This window comes from Molothrus aeneus, chromosome 8, assembly GCF_037042795.1.
Source record: "Molothrus aeneus isolate 106 chromosome 8, BPBGC_Maene_1.0, whole genome shotgun sequence".
NCBI classification, from domain to species: Eukaryota; Metazoa; Chordata; class Aves; order Passeriformes; family Icteridae; genus Molothrus; species Molothrus aeneus.
The window spans coordinates 15,952,962-15,976,579 of NC_089653.1; the positions used below are offsets into that span (position 1 = coordinate 15,952,962).

At 43.2% G+C, this 23,618-nt stretch overlaps 1 protein-coding gene across 1 annotated transcript in view; it reads left to right on the plus strand.

Annotated features, from left to right (window-relative positions):
* Positions 1–2,292: 2,292 nt before the first annotated feature.
* The window catches only part of GRID1 (glutamate ionotropic receptor delta type subunit 1), a 485,602-nt gene continuing 464,276 nt past the window's right edge, over positions 2,293–23,618 (plus strand). Inside the window, exons 1-2 of the mRNA XM_066554224.1 lie at positions 2,293–2,555; positions 4,620–4,775. Of these exons, the coding sequence (XP_066410321.1) occupies positions 2,477–2,555; positions 4,620–4,775 (235 nt within the window). The 5' untranslated portion in view covers positions 2,293–2,476. The remainder of the gene's footprint in view (positions 2,556–4,619; positions 4,776–23,618) is intronic.

The window sequence follows — 23,618 nt, forward strand, 5'->3', positions numbered from 1 at the left end:
TATTTTTCTATCACTAAAATAGCACCCAGAGGCATCCCAGCTGAGGTCAAGACCTTGCTGTACAAACTAAAGTAGGAGGCAAGCCTGCTCCCAGGTGCGTGGAGGGCAACTGGTGTTTGGGTGCCTGCATAAATCGTGGGATTAATAGCTGCATATTTCTACAGGTTTTAGGCTAGGATGCCAAAGCACTTCTCACACACAAATAAATTTAGCCTCCTTTCCTCTATGAAAGTCAGAGACTTGGTTCTGCAGTAACACTTTCCCCCTCTCTAATTCCCACACATGTACTTGTTACTGACATATATATGACTCTGGTCAATATAGGTGCTTAACTTTTTAAAGAGCCTGTGTAAGTCACTAAGTGCATATTGATTTGAAGCAAATGTAAATTAGAATTAATTTTGACTTGCTAACGTAGTCAAATAAGGAACATTTCTATTGATCTCTGTCCCAGAAGCCAATTATCTGGATTAAGTGTTTTTATTACGTGAAATGCAGAGTATAGTATACATCATTCTGCATTGATCAGTGTGAAATTGCATATTTAAGACAAGGACTGTAAGTAAGAGTAGTTAACAAATGATTTATTTTTAAAAAGCATATCTTGTTTTATTTACCCCCTGCTCTTCCCTGTTCGAATGCTGTGTTTGTAACTACCGCTGAATAGGAGGCTGTTGATGCATGTGGATCAACAGGGATTCTTGTTCATATCATTTCCATTTCAGCTTCCTTCCCTTTCACTCTGCTCCATCTATACTGTGTGTTCCCCCTCCCTTCTGTCTTCCCAGCCCCCTTATCCATATTTTCTACTCCTTAGTGTTGAGCAGTTCTTGCCGTGCTCTGCATGAAAAAAATGCTTTCTACATTGAATAAACACATTGCAGCGATCGCTCCTGCAAGCAAGCGCTGCTCAGCATCAGGAGCATTTATTAGTACAGGTGAGGGTTTGAAAAAGTGTGCTGAACACACATGACAGGGATGCTGTAGCCAGTGCCAGGGGTACGGGCGCCGCCGGCCCCTTTGCGGCCGCTCTGCCGGGGCTCAGCAGGCGGCGGGGGCCGCTCCTTCCCCGCCGAGCCCCCGGCTCGCCGGTGCCATCTCGGAAGCAGGATGCGGCCACGGCGCGCTGTTACCAGGCTTGCGCTTCGAAGACGGCGACCTCCAGGAATCGCTCTTCCTCCCGTTATCCAAAGACTGACATTATCTGTATGTATCACTACAGCGGTCCGTGCCTCAGCCCCGCAGCAACTTAATAATCTTGGTAACATGCTGCTCTCAACTCATTTTCTTGGCAGTAGTTTTAATTACGTTTCGGGGCTCCTGAATGAATTTGTTTTCTCTGGATCCTCGGTATATTGAGACGCTTGTCACGTTTGTGTGCCTGCAATCACTGATGCGTTTGTTTTAGGGGATGAATTAGTCTTCTGAGCCTGAGCATGTCCAATTTATGAATTAGATTTCATTGAAAGCTAGAACAAAAAAAAACCAAAAAAAGGTTCTGCTGTACCACTTTTCTTCCCCACCACCTTGTCCCCAGCACGGGGATAAAACCCTTGCATTTCCATTTCTCTCCTCAAACACGGATCGTGTCCCGGGCTCGAGCGTGTGGAAGGAGGAAGGGGCATTCCCTCCTACTCCCGCTTCGGCGCGGTGCCTCCGCGCCGCCCCCCGTCGCTGAAGTTGGAGGAGCGGCAGCGGGCGCAGCCCCGCGCCCTTACCTGCGGGGGCGTCCCGCGGTGCCGGGCCGGGCGGGGGCTGCGGGAGGCCACGCAGCGCTGGCCACGCTCCGGGCAGCGGCTGCGGCCCCGCGGAACAGCCTGCGCCCGGCAACCGGGAGCTGCCCACCCGCCTCGCATCCCTGCGCTTGGAGCATCCTTTCCCTACCCCTTTCCTCGGGTGACATACGTTATAGATAAAGATATATATATATATGTGTATATATGTATGTAATTCAGGCTCTCTGTAAATCTCTTCCATCGCGGGCAGCTGCCCGGCCGGGCGCTCCCCGCAGCGCTGCGCGCTCGCCCGGCGCGGCCCGTGCGCCCCGCTGCCCGCCCGCCGCGCCGTGCCCCGGCGGCACCGAGCGCCGAGGCTCCGCAGTCACGTGGCGCGGGGGGCGGGCGGCGGCGGCGGGGGGGCCGCTCCGCAGTTCGCGGTCTGCCGGCGCCCCGGCACACACCGAGCGCTGGAGGCTCCGCCGCGCCGCCTGCCAACCCGGGATCTACCTCCGTGATTTTCTAGCCCCGGTTTTTTTTTTTGGGTTTTTTTTTTTTTCCTCCTCATCACCCGTTTCCCTCAATCTTGGATAATTCTTGGAGTGCTGGGGGATTTTGGGATTTTTTTCTAAGAGGGGGGTGTCTGGGCATCTCCCCCCCGCGCCCGCTGCCTTGGTCCACCTGCCCTTGCGCCTTTTTTTTTTTCTTTCCCCCTGTCTCTCCACCAAACCCGGGCTGATGTGCTGTGCGAGAGGCTGGAAATGGAAGTGTTGATGCTCTGGCTTTTCCCCTGGATATTTCAGTGCGTTTCAGTGCGGGCGGACTCCATCATCCACATTGGTAAGAGAGGGAGCGGGGGGGGGTTGGAGAGGGACGCGGTAGATAAATAAATATATAAAGGAAGCGTCTCGTTTAGCCGCGATAATGTCACGGGCAGCGGTGGAACCCAACTTCGCGGAGAGACAGGAGGACGAATGCGAGGAAGGCAGCTGTATTCTGCCCGCGGTTGTAAAGTTAGGGCCGAAATGCCGCCTGTGCGCCGGGCAGGGGACCCGCCGGGGCCGCCGCTGCGGTCTCCCATGTGGCTGGGGAGTCTGTGCTTGGACCTGTTTGCGTGGAAAGGCTTTCTTCCCCCCCAACCCCCGCCTCCTCGCCACCGAAAACAAACAACCGCCCCCATCACCCGAGCAGGAGAGAGGCATAATCTGAACGTGCTCACAGGGAAAACTTTCGGGGAGATAATCCCCTGGTTTCCATCCCCTGCCGTCGCAGGTGTCAGCCAAGGCGGAATGCAGGGGGCGGAGGGGGGAACTTGGCTGGGAAAGGGTTAGGAAGGCGAGCTTTGCAGCGGCTCTGTGTGAGTGTGTGTGTGTGTGTCTATGCGCGCAACTGTTGTGGTTTGAATAAGATCTCATTAAAACCCCTGGGCAGCAAGAAGGCTGGATCAGTGGGAGGAAGAGAGGGATGAATAAGAGGCAAAGGAAAGGCTGATATGAACTTTTATGGCTTCTGGGAGCAAGGCACGGTGATGTCCGCGGGAAGCCTAGCAAGCAAAATCGAGGCTCTGCAGTCACCTTTTGGCTGGTGTTGAAAGGTACCAGCAGGAACGAAAATGAGGATGTTTAGGGGCGGAGAGGGGGGAGAGAATCACTTGTAGAGGATGATAGAGGAGGAAACGGGAGTATGTCCGGGAAATGAAAAGCAGTAATTCCCACCAGCCTTTCGGGGAGAATGGGAGATCAGAAAAAGGAGGGGGCCGGGGTAGGAGCCATCCTGGCGAGGAGAGGCTCCACGGATACGGGAAGAAAGTCCCGTGTGGACCCGGGGCAAGAAAGGCGAGAAGGGGAGCAGCCCTGTAACAAGTTTCCCGGCACGGACGGCTCCGGGGCCGGTGGGAAGGAGGCTCCGGTCGTCGCCGCTCGCCTCCGGAGCCTGGGGGCGCAGCCAAGGCAGACAGCATTGCGGAGCCATTAAGGAGACGGGGTCAGCCCTGACCGCAGCGGGGGACTCCGGCCCAGGTGCAGTCCCTAGGGCAGGGCAGATCCCCCCCGGCACCGGGGCCAGCGCCGCGGGGAGGAAGGGAGGCGGCAGGGCCGGGGTAGAAGGGTGGGTGAAGGAGCCTCCGCGGATCTCTCTCTCAGCCCCGCTTCTCTTGCGCCTGGACCGTGTCACCTCGGCTTCTCCCCGCACGAACTTCAGCCGGAGTGCTGTTTGCTAACTGAGTGCTGGGCAGGTGCGGGGAGCTGCTGTGCGCGGAGCTGGGATACACACGGGCAGTGCACGGAGGCTCAAGCCACAGGCACGCACGGTGTGAATCAGCAGGACTTTTCCAGGCTGGGGACTAATGTTTTTTGCTTGTTTTGTTGCCTGCTCTAAAGATCTCCCAGCGCCGCGTAGAGCAGGGCACTAAGCCTGGCGTGGGCACACACACGCTCCGCGGAGAGGGATTTTATGTAACACACATCGCCAGATGTTTTCACGTTAACTGCATAAACAGGACAGTGAAATTAAAGCTTCCAGGTTACTGGACACAAATCCCGGCTTCACGTTCGTGTGTGCTTCTAAGCCTCAATAAAACCGCGGCCCGAAAGGGAAAAGCATCCCAGGGACAGGCGAGCAGCGAGCAAAAAGTTGGTGGAGTTTCCAAGCCTGCTCCCTTTCCCGTCACTGGCGAAGCAAGTCCATCACCCCGCCGTGCCTCTGGTTCAGGGCTCCGTAATTGCCGGTGGAGCAGAAGTGACCGGGAGGAATGCTGCGCTGCCCCGTGCCCGGGACGAGGCCGCCCACGTGTGTGGCCCGGCCCCACCCGGTCCGTGCGAGCCGGCTTTAAGCCCTGCACTGCCCAGAGGGGAGTGGGGGTCCTGGCCAAGCCCTCCTCACCCTCTGCCGCCTTCCTCCCCTCAGGTGCCATTTTCGAAGGCAATGCTGCCAAGGACGACGAAGTGTTCAAGCAGGCGGTGTCGGATCTGAACCTCAATGACGACATCCTCCAGAGCGAGAAAATCACTTACTCCATCAAGCTCATAGAGGCCAACAACCCCTTCCATGCGGTGCAGGAAGGTGAGCGCCTCGGTCGGCACCCACGGCGCGGGGGGTCGGGTACGCGGACGGGACGGGGCTGAGGGAGGATCGTCCCGTCCCATCGGCGGGGAGGGGCCGCCGGTGACAGCCAGGACCTGTCCTGGCGCTCGGCTGGAAACTTTTCTTCGGTCGGGGGTTGGCGCTGTCTTACAAGGAAAGGGGAGGGACGGCGCGGTGCGGCGGCGGCGCCGTGCCCAGCCCAGGCGGGCCCGGCCGTGCGCGCAGAGTGCCCGGTCTGGGGCGGCAGCCGCGCTGCGCAGGGACGGCCGGACAGGGCAGGGCAGCGCAGGGCATGGGGGGCTCCACAGCAATCCTGGCTCCCCCACTGCCGAGGGCAGGCAGGGCCACGTCGCACCGCTGTCCCCGTGCTGCCAGCAGGGCCACGCGTTGGGACAGGGCACGGGAAGGGTCCCGCCCGCAGGGAGGGAGGAGGTGATGCGGCACCGAGGGGCTGGGCAGGGGGTCTGAGCGGCCGCGGAAGGTGCGGGCACTCACCGGCATCTCTCCCCGAGCATCCAGGGAGGCAGGGCCGGGGCGGCAGCGTGAGCGTGGAGCTCCCTCGGGGGGCCGGGCAGGGGTGAGGGAGCCGGATGAAAGCCTTCCCAGAGTTTGCAAAATCTGAAAAGTAGCTCCGTTGGTAAATCATTCCAATTAGATTTAATTTTTTTTTTCTTTTTGGCAAAAGGGAAACGTTTAAATTAATCAGCTTGCCTTTACAAATAAGACTTTAAAAAGATATTATTTGTGATTTAATGAAGCGAAGGTTAATTATGGCCTAGGTTATTTAAGAAGCTGTATTTTTCAGTAGAAATTATTCTAGAAACAGAAAGCTATTTATATACCCAGACTAGAATATTTAAAAAATGATTCATCACCAGCCTTACCCTTAGTTTTACAGAGCGCAGCGAATCTTTCCCGGTATGAAGATTTGCATTAATCCATATGTATTTATGTCTAAGTTGTGTACATGTAAATTATGGCTACAAAATTATATGAACTGTTAATTTTCATGAACTCTGAGCAATTTCTTCTGCTCGCTCTTCTCAGAGTAGGTGCTAGTTAATATTATCTGGAAAAACAGCAATATATCTATTTCCAAGGGCCTCATCCCATTGACAGTAAGATTCCTTCAGCTGCTCTGAAAACTTAGCAAGGTGCTATGGAAAAAAATCTTTATTAAAATGGGAAGAAGGGGACTTGAAAGCAAAACTCCACCCACATATTCAAATACCAGAGGAAACCAAAAATCTCTAAATACTGGTGGGTTGATTTATTGGCAAAGAATAACTGAACAATTGGATCTTCTTACATTTGCAAAAACTCAGTGTCCTATATTGGAGCTTATTCATATTCATGGAAGTGACAGTAGTTGGCTGGCTGAACAATAGCTTTCAACAATGTCTCTTCTCAGAAGTAAAACTGTATGAAACCATTTTGAATGCCTGGCGATCTGAGCTGGCAGTCTGGTGGATGGGGTCCCTTTGCTCAGTTTTGTTAAAAGCAGGAAAGTATGACCTCATGGAGGATTCTTCTTGGTCTAGTAATACTTTTTAAAAATTGAGTTATTTGCTAACCTCGAAGGTTGGGGTTGCATTTATGAAGACTATAATGAAAATAAATTATCTCTGTTGAATTTTCATGCTGCATCCACAGAAACGGGCCTGGTCAGATTTTCAGCCATTTTGTTACAGGTACTTTGTGCTACCTGAATGTATGTAAATAAAATGTTTTCTACTGCCCCTTCCAAGATGCTCTTTGACTGCCCATTGCAGTTTGAATTGCTCTTTGATGAACTGATAGCATGCTGGAGAATTAAGTGGTTGATGATTCTTCACTATTCCAAAAAGAACTTGTTCTCTATCGTTGCTTCCTTAAGGCATATCAAGGTGTTTTCTTTTGGGAGTATTGTGGAATGATCCTTTATGCAAGTAAAAGCTTGCCACAATGGGAGGCCTAAGAAAAATGTCTGACTCTGCTCAATTTCCTGGCTTGCTTTGTTGGTTCAGGACAGGTCTTTTTTTTTTTAATTTAAGATTTAATTTCCTACCTTTGAAATTGTCATCCATGTGGGCAGAATAATCCATGGGGTGTACAAGTTGCTGGTCTGTTCTTACTGTGTCTCATTGACCAGTGTTACTTGATGTTGTTCTGATTATTCAAAATCTCATTGTATCTCACTGTTTGGATGTCCTGCTCATTTTTGGCAAAATACGGCATGTAGTAGTCAGAACAACCTGGAGCAAATCCACTGCCCAGACTGCTCACAGAATCTTGCTGCCACTACATAAAACGCCCTGACATCCACATTATTCTTCTGCAGCATCTTTCCAAGCAGTGGCATGGAAATCAATGTTGCAAGCCTTAGCTTCACAGGGATGGAACTTTTTTTACAAGTGAAAACCAATTTGGAATAAAAATAGACCATTGTCTATCACCACCAGTATAGTTCACGCAAGGAAACCAATCAAATTCTGTTTTTATTTGCAGTGTCTTTTGCACAGTCCTGTAAGATGACATTGTAAATTATCCTTAAGTCCTTTTAAAAGAGAACTTTAAAGAGAGACCTTCATTTCAATGATATTGTACTGGTAGAATTACAGAAAGTTGTCATTCCACATAACAACGTCTATTACACAATGATGAAACTTCAATTACTGACAGAGATAGTTCTAGCATATGTTTGTCCTGGCATTTACTGTGCAGTTAGAGAACATCTGCATGAGTAGGAAGCACAGAAGAGTAGTACCAGCAGGGTTTTCTTAGAGGAGCAATGCATTCACAGAACTGAAAGACAAACAAAAGATACCTTGCTTTTCATTCAGAGTAGTTTTCAGTGCTGGATGTGCAGAGACGTATTGCTAGATTTTGGGGAAAAATAAAAAAAACTCTAGGGACTTTGCTATAGTGAGATAAGGCAGCTATAGTTATAGTCTCTGGTGACTGAAATTGGTAAATAAAATTCAGAGATACTTTTTCTTCAAAGACTTGGTGGGCACTCATGCTAATGGTTGTGTCAGGTATCAGAGAACTGCAATTAATAAAAAGTATAAATTTTGTTTCCTTCTTTGTCTTTCATTTCAATGTATATTGCATAAACAAGATCCTGTTGTGACGACGAGTAATGAGATTGTTTTGGTCCCATCAAGCTCATTCTATAAACAAAGTGCAGCAAATGGGTGCAAGGAACTCCAGTGGCAGGGGATGACACAGTCAAGAATGAACGGACCCTGGTGTATGCATAAAATAGGCCTGTTTTGTCTGCCCTTGCAAGCAGTCATTGCATTTGGTAGAATGTTGCTTTTATGTATGTGGCAATTACTTGAGGGAAAAATTGTTTTTCACTGACTATTATGGGAGGAAATATACATGGGGAATCATTGTTCTTTTCATGTGATTTAGAGAAATAAGCTCAAACCACAAATGTAAAGTTAAACTAGATTCTTGCTTCCAAAAGCGTTATGTGCTCAGTTTCAGTTAAGTGATTGCAGTGTGAGCTTGTTTTTGTGTGGCCTGTATTTAAACTAGTGCTGTAGTAACCTTTTTGTGATTCAAGGATTCAGATAAGCTCAAAGCTACTTTTTAAGCTTTCTGTTCAAATTGAGATTTCTGAGCCTGTCACTGGCACTCAGAAGGGACTGCGTGCATGATGTATGGGTGGCAAACAAGTTTGTGGATGGGCTTGAAAATGTGATGGCATGTTTAAACTAAAAAAACCCAAACAAAACTGACCCAAACTAAGTTTTTAAAATGTTGTTTTCAAAGCATTGTTGTTTTCATAGTTAGCTGTAGGTCAAAACTGGGACATGAGAAAGCTAATACTTGCCATTTGTAGCACCCTTAGGAGAAGGGATCCAAAGGAGCTTGTTAGTCGGAAACTGCAAAACTTTAAACCCCTTTTTCTCAGTTGATGATGCTTACACATCTATGGAGCTTTCCTGGAGCTGAAACTTGCTGTTCTCTCTGCATAGCAATTTCAAATGAATTGTTTCTAATTTGAGAGGCCTTGTATGTGTGCTTGTTGTTGTTAAAATGCTGTCAGTTCTGGAAACCAGAACAAATTTGGAAAATCAGAATGTGATTTGAGAGCAAGAATGGTGTTCCATAAATGAATTTATTGTCAGTCCCATACACACTGCTGTGGTTTCAGAGCAACTCAGAGCTGCTGAGTTTTTGGGTGTCTGTGCTGTATGCCATTGAGCGACTGTGATCTGTTATCATAGTCTGTAGCACTTGGTAATGATATGTACTTGACATAAAATAGAATAGACAGAATAGACTATTGGAAATGACCTACAACAATATCTAGTCTAGATGCCTGAATAATTCAAGGCAGACCAAAAGTTCAAGTGTGTTGTTAAGAGCAATGTCCAAATGCCTCAACCACTGACAGGCTTGTGGCATCAAGCACCTCTCTGGAAAGGCTGTTCCAGTGTCTGACCACCCTTGCAGTAAGGAAATGTTTCCTCATGTCCAGTTGAAAGCTTCTGTGACACAGCTTTGAGCCATTCCCACACATCACGTCACTGGATCTCAGGGAGAATAGATCAGCACATGGCTCTTGATCTCTCTTGTCTCAGCACATATATTTAATGTTACAACCACAGTTGCTTTCTACAGTTTTATTTGTTGAGAAGGTGTAAGCTGATCAAATAAGATGAAATACAGATCTGGAGAACTAGACTCAGCAGCTCCATTGCTATTTACATGTATTTGTGAAATACTGCATGTACAAATTAATAGGGTTTTTTATTATTATCATTATTTAATTTTTTTAATTAAAAAAAAAAATGACCCCAAACCCGAAAACTTTATCGATTTGATTGCTCTGGCTTGGGGAATTGGGTGCATAGGTAGGACCTATAGGCTGTACCTAGATTTTTAAAGTAAAGCATTAGAAAAAAATCTCATCTGCCAGAATTGCAAAGGATTGGTTTATATCGATGTACTGTCAGTTTTTCTCCAGTGTTTTCTCTTGAGTCTTTCACTGTCAAGTAACTTTTTACCTTTATCTACTCTTCTTCCATGCTTGAACACAGATTTCAGACTCTTCATTGGGGTGTAAGGTCTTGTTTGGAAGTTTTGACAGGTGCACTCCTAACTCTCTGGAAAGCAAATACTGTTACATACCTTTTTCCTCAGTTTAATACCAACTTTCAACAGCTTTTAAAAGCCAACCAGAAAGCATAGGTAGAGGTTCCCACCTGTGGTCAGAGAGGCCTTGCTGTGCAATGACATGTTTTTTTCTGCTGTTTCTCTGCATTTAAAAGCTGTTGCTCAGTGGGGTGAATGGGTTTAACAGTTTTACCTCCTTGGGCCCTCTGAGGTCAGACCTCGACTTGTTAAGAACTGCCACAGTGAAGACATCTGTGACACTGTCATCTCATTGTGCTTGTGTTTTTATGCTCCACAGTTGTATGTCTTGGTGTAATATGAACAAGAGTGTTTTCAGAGCTAATGAAAACAGCAAATTAAAATGGCCATCTCCTGATATTCTTGTGCTTTTGATATGTTGAAAGCAGGGATGTGCAGTAGGAAGGGAAGGAGTTGATTGCCCATGAGGGAGTCCCTTTGGTGCTGAGGATGAAGGAAGGCTACAATCTATGGGTCAATATCTATATCCCCTTTTGTTTTGTTGGTTCATCCCTCTTGCTGTTTGTTACTTGGTAGCCAACAGCTGTTCTGTTCTGGTCACAGTTCAACTGTGGGTGCAGAATATTTGGTACTTCTGGGAGGCAGTCCCGCTGCAGCATGCCCCTGGTGTAGTTTGGGTGTTTTTGCAGGCTGTACCAGGGTTAGTCCCACCCCAGCCACGTGCTTTGCCTTTGCAGAGGTCCCTGTCAGTTCTTGCTGGGGCTGGGCTGCCCAGAGCTTGGTGTGACACAGTGTCACACACTGGTGCTGCAGGCACTCAGGGGAGCAAGGACGTGTCACAGCTGAGCATCCCCAGGGAGCAAGAGGCTTTCTGTGGAAAAGGAAGTGTACCTGCAGTGTAGATGGGACCTGATTGGAGCACCTGGTCCTGCCCCAGCTTGGTGGAGTCTGGGTGTGGAGAGGAGGCCACAAGAGGCATCTCAGTCCCTGCTTGCTGTAGGATGACAGGGTATGCCTTATTATTTTCATGCTTTGCAGTTAAAAGACTTACTTAGTTTGAAAGAGGGTTTTTTTTTTAATTTGGTTGTTTTTTGTTTTTTTTACTTCCTCCATCTGCAGAGCAAGTTAAGTGCATTTCTTCTTTCTTCTAATTGCAGACTTGCTAATACTATTATTTCCACATAAGGTGTGGGTGACCCATCTATTTTGAGGGTCTCATATAGAAAATTAGCTGCAGGTTAGGCTACAGTTCTTTTTCAGTATGTAATGGTCTTTCCCACTGATCCTGCTGCTGATCTTGCTCATTTACCAAGGAGCTGCAGTTGGGTTTCTTATTCTGGGATTTCATTATGGAAAATATGCTACTCATTAACTAGTATACTAGAAATTATCCCAAAAGAGCAGAAATAAGCAGTGTTCATATAAATGTTATAAGCAGTGTTCATATAAATGTTAGGGAGCATGTTTCAGGGTTAAAGATTTTCTTTGTGTTTTGCTTATTTATTATTTTTTAGAGAAAATAATTTTCTGAGTACTTTGTTTGTCTGTGGCAGCTGTTCTCAGTCATTAACGTGGAGGAGGATCTGTAAAAGTGAAATGAGTACACAAAACCTCCTCAGCCTGATATAGTTAAAATAATGGCTCAAGAACAGGATCCTGAACTGTGAAATAGAATCTGGATGTATGCATATACATGCTTGCCCATATACTCTGTACAAATAATTTAATTGCTGGACTTACTGTAATGTGTCCAGCAGGGAATATGCCTTGAGCCTTTCTGTGTTCAGAGTCTTCCAGCTACAGATGATTAGGGGATTGACTATCTAAGTATTACATTTTAAATTACATCTTTATACTTGCTGAATGAGATGAATTTAATATTTTGATGTGATTTATCATGCTGAGGTTGAGCCATACAGTGAAAGTAGTTAAAGCTGCACGTTCTTTGAATAGAGGGGATGTCATGTTTATTAAAACTGTTTGTGGCTTACCACAGTTGTTTACTGGAAGGAAAACAAAACAAAGCCTCAAAGCCAAGTTATACAGCTATGATAGTGCCCGACTGTAAGACTACAGCACACCAAGACTGTAGCTGAAACAGTTACTTCAGATTTGACTTTTTGTTATTTCAGAGCAGCCAAAGTCTTTTTTTAGGCAAAAATCAAAATGTTTCTCATACTTTTATTCATAATAAATTTCCTCTGAGGGGAATTCCTGCTGTGTCTTTATTTGTCTCTGTCATCTTGTGCTTAGAGGTGTTTTTTTCAACTTGCCTCTCAGAAAAAAAAATATTACTTAGATTGTTGGAATCATGCTGCTGTGAGTCTTGTAATTGTAGGAAATTTAACTTTTTTTTTTTTTACCCTGCAAATGTGTGTGTTTTTCTGAAAGTGACCTGCTAGAATAAAATTGATCCACGGAGCTCTTTTTTTTTTTTTCTTGGCAAGAGATTTTTCCATAATTTTCAGTTATTTGAGTTGATGATTTTGAAAAATGGTTTACATGTTCAGTTTCACATTTTGGCACTTCCTTTATATTGATGTCATAGTACTTGCAGTGATTTTTCTTACACATGGAAATGCTGTGGCTTCTTTCCATTTGGAAACCTGTTGAAAGTGGTCAGGTTTGAGAGTGAGGAATGACATGTTTTATGCACAGGGCACATATGAGACTTCCTTACACAGAACTGTGTTGGCTCTGAGGTCGAAATCCTCGGTGTCATCCTGAGGATCCTTTCCATTTCACTCTTCACTGAGGAACGGGAGCAGCTGATGCTGATCCTTAGTGCAGCTCTTTTCATATTAGGAATCTTGTCAAGGAAATGGAAGTGAGATTGCTAAGTAGTATAGAACATTTTGAGATACTCATTTTATATCATATGTAGATCTGTAATAATTTCAAAGGCAGATAATAATGATATGCTAATGTGCCAGGTTTTCTTTCATTTACACAACTTTCAGGCAATAAATATCTGAAATGAAAACTATGTTGAAAGGCTTTCTTTTATGTTTTTCCTAATAGCTTACATTTATTTATAATTTGGGGGCTTGATTGCTGTGTTTGAAAAAGGGTTCAGGTTTGTGGGTTTGGAGTGCTTTTTATAATCTGAAAATTTTGCCTTATCAGGAAGAAGCTGTCTGCACTAACACAGCTTTTGTGAAGTTCCTTCATTCTGACCCTGTTGTGCCTGTCCATTTTCTCTCTTCTGCCTATTACATATTCATGTATGCAGTAAGAATACTGGAAAGCACTAACAGCCAGTCCTTAAAGGTAGAAAGAACCAAGAGGCATTAATTTCAAGTGTTGTTTGGCTGCATTAAAACACACAGCAGGGTTTCTGCTGCTTGACCTTACTGAGAACTATTCCCTTAGCAACCTTTCATAGAGGGAGTAAAAGGACAGTAAGAAAACAATTTCTCCCCCATATAGTCAACAGAATAATATCTAAGAAATTAATTTCTCTCATATAAACACATGAATCTCAAGCCAAAAACTCCTAGTGGGACCAGCGGCTCATGAAGTATCCTATTCCTCAGTCTAGTCATTTTATCCTCTGTTTTTTAATTTACTTATCTGGGTCTTAGAGATTTTAACTAGTAACATTGCTGATGGAATGCTTTCAATGTCCTCAAAATCTCATTGACAATCTGGTTTGTTCTTATTTAGAAATTGAATAAAAGGATTTTCCATAGAACTGAATCTTTGTAAAGTTAATGAGAATTGTCTTGGTTGGTGGGTAAATGACCCTATTTATGCCATTACATGATACTTAGGAAACACCAATTATTTGCTGCTTGATAGTACTTCCAATAGAGAAACTGTGTAATGATCTAGAGCATTTCCATAGCCCTTTGTCTTCTTAACCTCTCTGCTCCTAAAGGTAAAACTTGGGATGGTGGAAGGAGGAGATCACTTACAGGAGACAGAGTCTCTGTGTCTTTGTGCATTTGCAAAGACAAAAATTTAATTTTATATTGATTTAAAAAATGCTTCATAACTCCCACATAAATGATGTAAATTGAGCATTGTCTTGTGTAAAGTATTAGCTGCATTCTAATTGAAATGACTGATGATTTGCCCATCTTCTATCCTACTTGGAAATATTTTTGGAATGAGAAAAGTTATCTGCGAAGTTTAGAGAAAAGGAACTTGGGATGTGATGTCTGCAAGGGTCAAACCAGAGAGGGCTAGGATGTTGAAGTGCACAAAAAATAAAAGGGAGCAACCCAATTATCTGCCTGAAGTTTTTTTTTTTAAGTGAAACTTTCTCTTTTTTTTTTTTTCTTTCCTTTCAGCTTGCTTTCGTGCTGAAGTTCATCAGTTACTGTGGAAGTAAAAGTGTTCTTGATATAGCTAGGACTTAGTGACCCAAACAGAAATAGAAAAAGCTTGTTCCTCCCCTGGTTTGAGCAACCTGTTTGCACAGTATGGGTCTGGTTTTTAAAGAGGCTGGAGAAGGGCAGGGGTGCCACATCTTAGACCAGTAATCATTTTGCAAATAATCAGCCTGTGCAAGGCATTTCACTTTCCAACAGGAGAAAAGGAGTTTTTGCTCACAGGATGAGATGGGGAAAGATAGAGTGTAGCAGAAGCTGAGGCTGACAAACCTCAGCTTGCAGAAAGCCACTTGCCCAGGACAGCTGGACAGGAGCATGCCCATATCTGGGTTAAAGCATTGTGCAGTCCACATGAAAAGTAATCTCATGTTTCAGCACTACCTAACTTTTTTTTTTTCCTTTCAAAAACCCTCTTTCTAAAGGCTTAATACTTTGTTATGTGTTTAGGGCAGTTTACATTTTTGTGATCATGGTGTATCCTCTTTGCTTTTACACTGCTGTTTTGAAATATAATGTAACATCAGATGAAACTGAGAGTCACCTGGGCAATGTAATGAGGGATACCTGATTCTTTTAGAATCAAATCTGCAAGCCTGGTTCTCAAAAGTGTCTTTGAGTAGACTTCTTACTGTCTTTACTGTCGTTGAGTAGACTTTTTTCAGTAACCCAGTATTTTTCTCAGGAAGTGTTTCTCTCTGTTGTCCATTTGGTTTCTTCTTAGTGTTTTATTGCCAAGTCAGGGACTGTAGAGTTATAGCTGGTATCTTTATGCCTGGGGTTCTTAACTAAAACTCCAGTTTCTCAAAAGCATCTAACTGAGGAGACTTTCCTGTCTGTGGTTGCACTTTCCAGAGCCACTTCATCACTTCTAGCCATGCCCCATTTTGTATGAACAGCAGGTCCATCATTCTACCTCCTGGTGAGGTCTGTAAATGTAAATTTTCTTTTCAAATTCTGATGTCTTTTTTACCTGTCTTCTCTTGTTTGGCATGCTCCCCCCATACTTCCCTCTTCCCTGCCACTGCTCAATGCAATAGAATTTATGAACATGCTTTTCATGATTTACTGGATTATTTTATTTCTGCTGCATTTTAATCATCGTGATGACATCTGTTGGCAGCAGTACACAGATGCTTTGTCAGGGTATATTCGAAGGTTTGTAAATGCTTACAATATCTGTGTGACAAAACTAGGGTTTTGTCTTTTTCATTTACATTACAAGAAGTAGGATTGCATTATGGAAATGAAAAGTGTCTCTGGAAGAATTGGTGCCTTTAAGTGACCAACAGGTGAAAACTCGTAGGTTTCATGTCGCTTCCTCTGTGTTACCTGCTGCAGTGAGCCTTGCACTACGGAATTAAGCCTCTCATCCTGCTTTCACTGATATGAAGGGTAATCTTCCTCTCTTTTAAAATATTTTTATTTTAGATTTTAACTTTTAACCTTTCCATTATAAGGAAATGGAGAACACACAGGGAAAAGAAGCCAGAGCCGCTACCTCAAGGCATCTCTATAGCTCTAAAGAATGGCATTATATCAGGAATGTAAAAAAGAAATTATAGCAGTGGTCAGTTGTATTTGCTATAGGGCATTCTGGTAATGCTAGTACCTAAATGGGAGTCAGAGTAAAATGGTAGTTTGGTCAAAAAGCACTTCCTAAAACTTTTGTGAACTTGAGGCAGATTATGCATTGTTATAATTTCAAGGTGTTTTGTGTTTACTTTCTTGTGTTAATTACATTCAAAGAGGTGTTGCACTTTTTGCAGCTCAACATGAAGAAAATACTTGGTGGGTGTGCAAGAAATATCTTGTTGATCAAAGATGGGAGTTCATGTCCTACATTTATGGTGGCACTGGGGCTCTAAACTGGATTTTTATTGCTGATAACTGGTCTTTGTTGTTGCTGGCCTGCAGGGAGACTGTTTGTAATCTGGAGTCTTGTCTCTTGCCTTGAGAAGTTGTGGGTGGTTGTGTTGAGTCAGTAGAAGTGGCACATCTAAAGTATGCTGTAAGAGGAAGGCTTGGAGCAGGATGTGTGTCATGTTTTGGTTCTGAAATGTATTTTCTCAGAAGAATAAATGAATAAACTGGAGAAAATGTGCTTTAAAATGATGCATTCTTTTGGGCTTGCAGGGGAGAAAAGCTTATAGTCTGTAACTTGTGACAGACTTACAATGTAGAAAGTTGTGGGTTTTTTTTCTTTTTTTTTTTTCCTTCCAGAAATAGCAGTGCTAAATTGCCCAGGGGTGTAGTTTACCTCTGTATAAAACCTGTGCATGGAGTGTAAGTTAACTGTAAAATTCATACACTGTGAAATGTAGCAGAGGAGCCCAGAAAACTACTGAACAAGGCCCTGGAGAAAAATATGTATCTAACATACACACAACACTTTACCTGGCAAAATTCAACTTAAACTCAGTCACGAGGGGATCAAGGGACAGGCAGGAAAAGGTGTTAGCCTGGATTGCTCAGTTCACTTTCTGGGACAATTAGGGGAACTAATAAGGTAAAATTGCTCTGTCTGAGGTTGAAGAAGAAATAGAAGGAGTTTCTCAGAGTGCAGAACAGCACAGCAACAGTTGGAAAGGCTCTGCTGGCCCCAGTGCCCCTGAGAAGTCCCTTAAGGCAAATTGAAGGCTCTGATCTGTTTGCCATTTAAATCTGTACCCAGCTACTTTGTTGGTGAGGTGAACCAGACTTAGGAAATACAAATAAATGTACAGATTTAAAAAGTTCTGTCATATCTCTGTCTCTTCAGGGCTACTTTGAATGTATAATTTGAAAATATCTTGTCAGATTATCACATTAACTGGGAAATAGTCATATATCCTAGGGCCTTTGGCAAATGCACTTTGAAGCTGAGAATTTTAAGAGGTGTATTTTCAAGATTTAGCGTGTTATTGCAGTGTTAATAAGTAGCTTGAGAACTAAGGAAAAACTTATGATAGTGTTGATAAGATGGAAGCTATCTGAAGAAGCTGGGCTGCAGCTCAGATAGACATGCATGAGGGAAAATGAAATTGCTCCTCAAAAAAGGTCTGTAGATATGTAAACTTGGCAATTAAAAAAAATAAAATATTTCTGGTGATGTTACATATATGAAAAAAAAAAGATTTTTTTTTTAGCTTTTGGTGTCAGGAAGTTTTCTACCAGGTATTACAAAATCATTTTCTTTATGAAAGCATACAGAGAGACAAATGAAGATGTAATTTGATCTTGGTCTCATAAATTCCAATTTTGCAAAGTTCTGTGAGTTTCTTCATGAGAGGTTGTTAATATGAAGTGTGCCTGTGAACTTTCCAAAAGATTACTAATTACTTTGTATCCATATTTGCAAATAATGGTTCATGTGGGAAAAGTTTGGCCATCAATGTGGTAGAGTGTTCACATGGCTTTAGAAAATTGTGCCTACAATTCAGTCATCTGAAATAATACTGAGATTGAAGTTAATGGTGGGAAATATTCGCTGACAGGGCTGGCCTCAAGGCATTCTCTTTCCTTCCTAAATGCTGATAAAATTCAATGAAATGTTCTGAAGTATATTGATGGTTGTCTCAAGATGGCTTAAAAAAGTATTATGCCATTCTCCTCATAATTATAGTCTCTTTTTAATGAGATTTTATAGGAAACTAATTTTATCTCTTTTTCTATAGAAAAGTATTTATATAGAAAGTAAACTTGTTGAGACTATTAGTTATCTTGATACAGGGAAAGGTCAATTGATTTTTCTGGATGCTGATCCTGGATTAAGTTTTAAATTGTGGAATTTTTACCTCTAACTCTGGTTGCTGGTGTATGAAAATAGTCAGGTAAGGAGAAATGGGAGTCCCAATAATTTTTCCAATCTCTGATCTGTACAACACAGTTAGGAAGACAGAACTTTGTGACCTCTGTGTGTGTCCTTGGGATTGGAATTCCTCTTCCCAGTGCTCACAAAGTGTTATCAAATACTTCATGCCTGCTCCTGACACAAGAGGGGCCCGAAAAGGGACCTTCCTCTTGAAAGATAGTTTAAGGTGCTTAGTAGTCTTTAGCTTCAGTCCTTATTTACTTTTCCTGCCTTCTCACTGCTGGCATCCTTTGGTCACCGAAGTACCAGAGGAAGTGATGAGATATTTGATAAATTAGTCTGGTGCACCTCTTGCTTAATTCTGTTATTACTCTGCAGCACTTGTTTTATTCAGAGCTGAGTTAAACAAGATGTGGGCTTGTGAAAAACTTTTTCGTCTCGGTGAGATAAGTGGGGAACAGCTGCTTAGTTCATTTTCACTCTCTGTGCTCTGTTGGATGTGATCCATCTCTCAGCTTTTTCTGAACTGTTTGACATAGAACAGTTGATATTGTTGGGGGTCAGTACAGCAGCCTGAATTTCATCTGCTCTGCTTTGAGTTGTATTGTGGTTCTGGCCTTTGGCCTCTTACTGTTGACTTTGGTCTGGCTGTAGGCCAGTTCTTTTCAAGCTTTTCCCATTTCTGTACCTCTGGAAAACTTTCTGAGTGCATTGATCATTTCAGTCTACTGAAACTTGGTGATGTTGGTTTTCAGTTGTTTTTTTTTTTCTTCTTCTTAATTGTCTGTTTTTTTCTGTGACCCACAGTTTGAAACCAGTTGTAGAAGATTTAGGAAATAGTCCTTGCTGTTCTCAGGACCCATGTATTACTGACTTGTTTATTATATTTTCCTGGGATTGCAGAGAATTGCTATCAGTGATCCCAATGATCTTTCCAGCTTTGTCCCCCTGGCATGGAGCATAAATACAAAATTGTAGAAGGATTTAGGTTGGAACAGATCTTTAAGATTATTGAGCCCAACCATAAAATGACAGTCTGCTCAACGTCACTAACTTCATGCTTATGTTGATTTTCCTTAAAATAAATAATAATCTGTTAAATTTTTTTTTGTGGTACTGAGGATTTCTCTTATGATTAGCTGACTAAAAAGACTAGAAAAATTGACAGGTGTTCTTGAATGATAAACCTTTATCTGGGAGTTGATAAGCATAGCAACAACCCCCTTGAGTTTGCCAGTCTTGTTTTCTGTAGGGAAATACAATGTGAAGGAGGAGAACCCTGTCTTTGGAGGTATAAGCCTCAGAAATATAAAATGAAGATAAGAATTCAGGATGTCTGACAACCATAAGCTCAGATATTGGCCTGTTTGCCAAGGATGACTGTTCCACTGTCATAATGCAGACTAGAATTCTTTAATAGCTGCACTTCAGTGCTTGTAAACTCGTGAGTGATTATTTCATCTTCTGTTTACATCATTCATCAAAGCAGTCTGGGTTGACAAGGCCTGGAAAACTCTCAAGGATTTGCTGCTGTTAATGCAGCGTACTACAGTGGGACCTTTCTTGTACAACGATGTTGCTGAGTACTTTTAATACCACAGTCTCTATTGTCACTGACTCACTAAATCATAGGAGCTGCGTGTTCCTCCCCCTCTGCCTCATTTGAACCGATTGCAGCAAATTCCCTCTGTATCTTGCATGTGAACATTTGAAGTTGATTGTATTTGTTGCCATTGATAGCAAACAGTAGTTTGCTGCTTTTGTAAAAACTCAGACCATTTGCTTAAAATAGAAAATAGAGAGAATTAGCTCTGTGAATATTTTGATGAATTTAACTGTTTTCAGAAGTATAAATAAATCATTGTATTTGATAATGTTTTACTGCTCTAATTTATTGAATTTATTAGACGTTTCTTCAGTTCATAGAAGTTTAGTCTGAGAACCACAACTTTCTTTTTGTTCACAGAGATTTGAAAGCATAACTTTATAACCTTCAATAACCATGTGAACTTTTGCCTGGCTGATTCTCAGCCATATTAGAGCTTAGGTTTTAGACCACACATAACCTCATGGCAACTCTTTGTTTCTAAATAGTGCAAATCACAGTTACTTTTTACAAGCAGGCTCAGAATTTGTGCACAAAAGGGCTTTCCAGGCCCATGTGTGTTTAGACCTGATCTGTGACTGAGGCAGTGTGAGTACAGTGAGCATGAACCACGTCCAGTCCTGGGGTAATTCTACCCTGTCTGTAGCAGAGCTTGACTCAGTCATGGGAGTCTCCTTTGGGGATGCATTTCTTCTTTCTTTCCAGGTTAGCTTGGCTCTTCAACCTCAGTATGTGTCTTATACAAGAGAACAACTCAACTGGTTTGTTGCTTATGCTTATTGCAGTCACTTGAAGTCTTTTGCAAGTATTTCTGAAAAGTTACACCTCTTTAACTCAGATACAAGTGATCATCTCACAGGTGACAGTGTGCCCAGATGTGCTGGCTGGAGACAACCAAGGCTCTGTCACTGGACTAACTGCTTCCAGCTGAGTCATGAGCCTCAGCAGGCTTGACTGACCTGTGAAGACTTGAAGTCGTTCGTTCTAAGACGAAGAACTGCAGTCTGATACATGCTGTTCAATATAGGCACAAAATAAAGAATATAGTGGGGGAAGTTATTTGTTGAAAATTGCTCCGTCAACTCTACAAGAAATAGGCAATAAATTCGCTTGACTGTCTTCATTAAATCCAAAAACATCTGTTGCAACACTTTTTATGGTAACTGAAGTAGGTATTATGTCTGACTGTAAAAGTTATAGATAACATACCTTTAAAAATTTATTGCCTGTTTTACTAGTCATTGACAAATAATTCCAAAAGGAGGCTTTACAGGGTCTGATCTCTGGAGTTCATAGATTTAGGGTTGATAGTATCTAGGTCTTTCAAGGAGAGTCTGATTGAAGATTTGATGTCAGATGGTTTTCCAAGCTCGTAGCCAACTATTGCTAAGAAATGAGGAAGAGCTAGTGAAGTATGGACAATGGGAGAAGGAAAACAGAAAAGTCCCTGCGGGGGTCTCCCAGGCCCTAATGTCAGCCATGCAGGTGAAACTTGTTATCCCATCTTAAAAATGTCTTTAAACTGTAACAAGAGAAAGGGTCTACTTAACCCAAATCACCACACTGCATTTAATAATTTACTGTAGCTTCAGGAAGTGAATCTGGAAACAAATATGTCAGGAGGTAGGGCAGGGCTGGAGCTGCTGTTACTGGATAGTGCAAACTATACAGAAGAGTTCTGAGCCTACTTTTTTAGTACACAAAAAATGTTACATGTAGCACAGAACATATTCCATGGTGGATTAGAGATCCATCATTAGTTTTTGAGCACTTTCAGCGGTAAAATGTAAAAAAAGTTCTTTGAAAAGGCATGTAAGCAACTTTGCTCCTTTATCATACTTCTGAGAAAAATGTAAAACAGAAAATGCAAACAAAATTAACCCCCCTGTTTATAAATAATTGATTCAATGAGATTTGTGAAAGAGGGGTTGGAAAAGTCCCTTATTTCATCTTTTGTATTTTGAAAGCTGAATAGAGTGAAGCTTTTCTGTTACAGACTTCTTATTAAAAAAAATTATTCCTGCCTCAGAGTGTATACCTTTTGGTGACACTGTTACCTCTGCTTATTCTCCTAAGCAAAATCCAAGGATGCCCTTGCTGTCAGTACTGATTCTTCTTGTGGTAAGGAATATTTTTGGTCTGAAAACTAGGTAGCTACTCAGTCTTGGTCAGTGTCAGTAGACACACAGAGCCACTGCCTTTTCTAATTTCTTTTGTTTCATATTATGAGAATATTTTGGAGAAACCCCTAAGTTTCCAGGGAACTGTTAATTCTTTAAGTGTACTTGGATATCTGACAACAAAGCCTTATTGTAATTTAGAAGACTTTGAAGCAAACGGAATGACTTTGACCTGAGAGCTTTGGTGGGCTTTGCTGTCCCTGTTGTTGATGGTCACTGGTGCCGGGGCTCACTAAGGCACACCTGGAGCTGTCCCAGTGCTGCTGATGTGGCTTCTGTGCAGGCACCCTGTCAGGGAGAAGGGAAGGGAGGCACTAGAGGAGTGGTGTGGGTGGATCTGCTGCCCTCACAGCTGGCAGGGGCTGCTGAGCCTTGCACACAGACAACCATGGGCGATACCCACTCCGACTCTGGGCCAGTTGCAGAAAGAACCTCACAAACTGTCCTTGGGACTCCTTGGTCTAATGAGGGAGCAGAATATGTTGGATTGCTCATGACTGATCATCTGGTCTCTCTGTCAAAACTTGTTACTGAAGTCTGTGTATGTGAGCAAAATTGAGGCAAGCAAGTCCCAAAATCTGGCATTTGAACCAATTAGTTGGCCTGTACTTTTCCCACTTTTCACATATATATGTATGTGTGTGTGTCTGCATATGTGTATATATATATATATATACACACACTATATACTGCTCAATGTTAGGAAGATGATGTACACATTTCCTATAAGATACTTGTTTTATGCCAAACCCAGTCAGTCATTATAGGAGTGAAATCCTTGCAGTTAGGCTGATTGCAGCCCCCCCAGGACCTTGAACAGTACTTTCTTGAGAACTCTGGTATCTCCCTTGTAGGCCAGGCCTCTGCCAGGCTGGTTTTTAATGAGGTGACACAGCCATCAGCTGCTGAGGCACAAGGTCCCTGCAGCTCTTCCTGCACTTAACCTTGTGTTTGCATTGCACTGGAACTCTTCAGTCGGGTACCTACATGACCCTCTAGTGTCCTCATTTTTCACAGAACACTGAACCCTCCTTTCACTCCTTTCACTCTCCCCAAGCTTGAACACTACTTGAATCCCAGTAAGAAGTTCTGTGATGCCTAACAATGTATGTCTGGTGACTGGCTGTAAACTTGCTGTAAAGCTCCTGATGATTTGGTGCAACAGAAAGAAGGCATATTTCCATTGGAAGTACTTTTGTTCTTTCCATTTGTTCAGCCAAATGCTTCAGAAATAGCTCTGGTGGTTGGGTTTACCTCTGCAAACCTGGGGTTTTTGATACTGAACAATTTCTGTTCAAAAATTACTAATTAGCTGGAGGCTCAGGATAAAACAAGGAAGTGTCAAATATGGTAAGAATCTCTAGGGAGGTTGCTGTGTACCTGCCCTGTGTGTTTGATTAGGGAACACTTCTAAAGCATAGGAAAGAGAGAAGCTGTCATTCTTGCCTCTAATGGGAGGCTTTAGAGATGGAGCTGTTAACTGCTCTAGAGACAGCACTGTGGATTTCCCTTTTGAAAGTGTCTTGAGAGATAATTTTCCTTCCCCAGATCACTGGTGACATGAAGGGCTCAAAAGCATGTGTCTGACTTACAGCCCCTCAAAGTCTTCTTATCCAGAGGAAATCTTCCCTGGAGTCTCCATAAAGATACGTGAAAAGAAAAGGAGATCACTGCTTGCACAGGGCCATAAGATCTCATAAAAAGGAAAAGCTTTGCACAGTAGAGGATTTTTCTTTTTTTCATATACCGCCAAATGACTGAAATCAGTAAAAGAAACCCCAAACCATAGCCTATGGCACAGCAATGGAGAGGACTTGG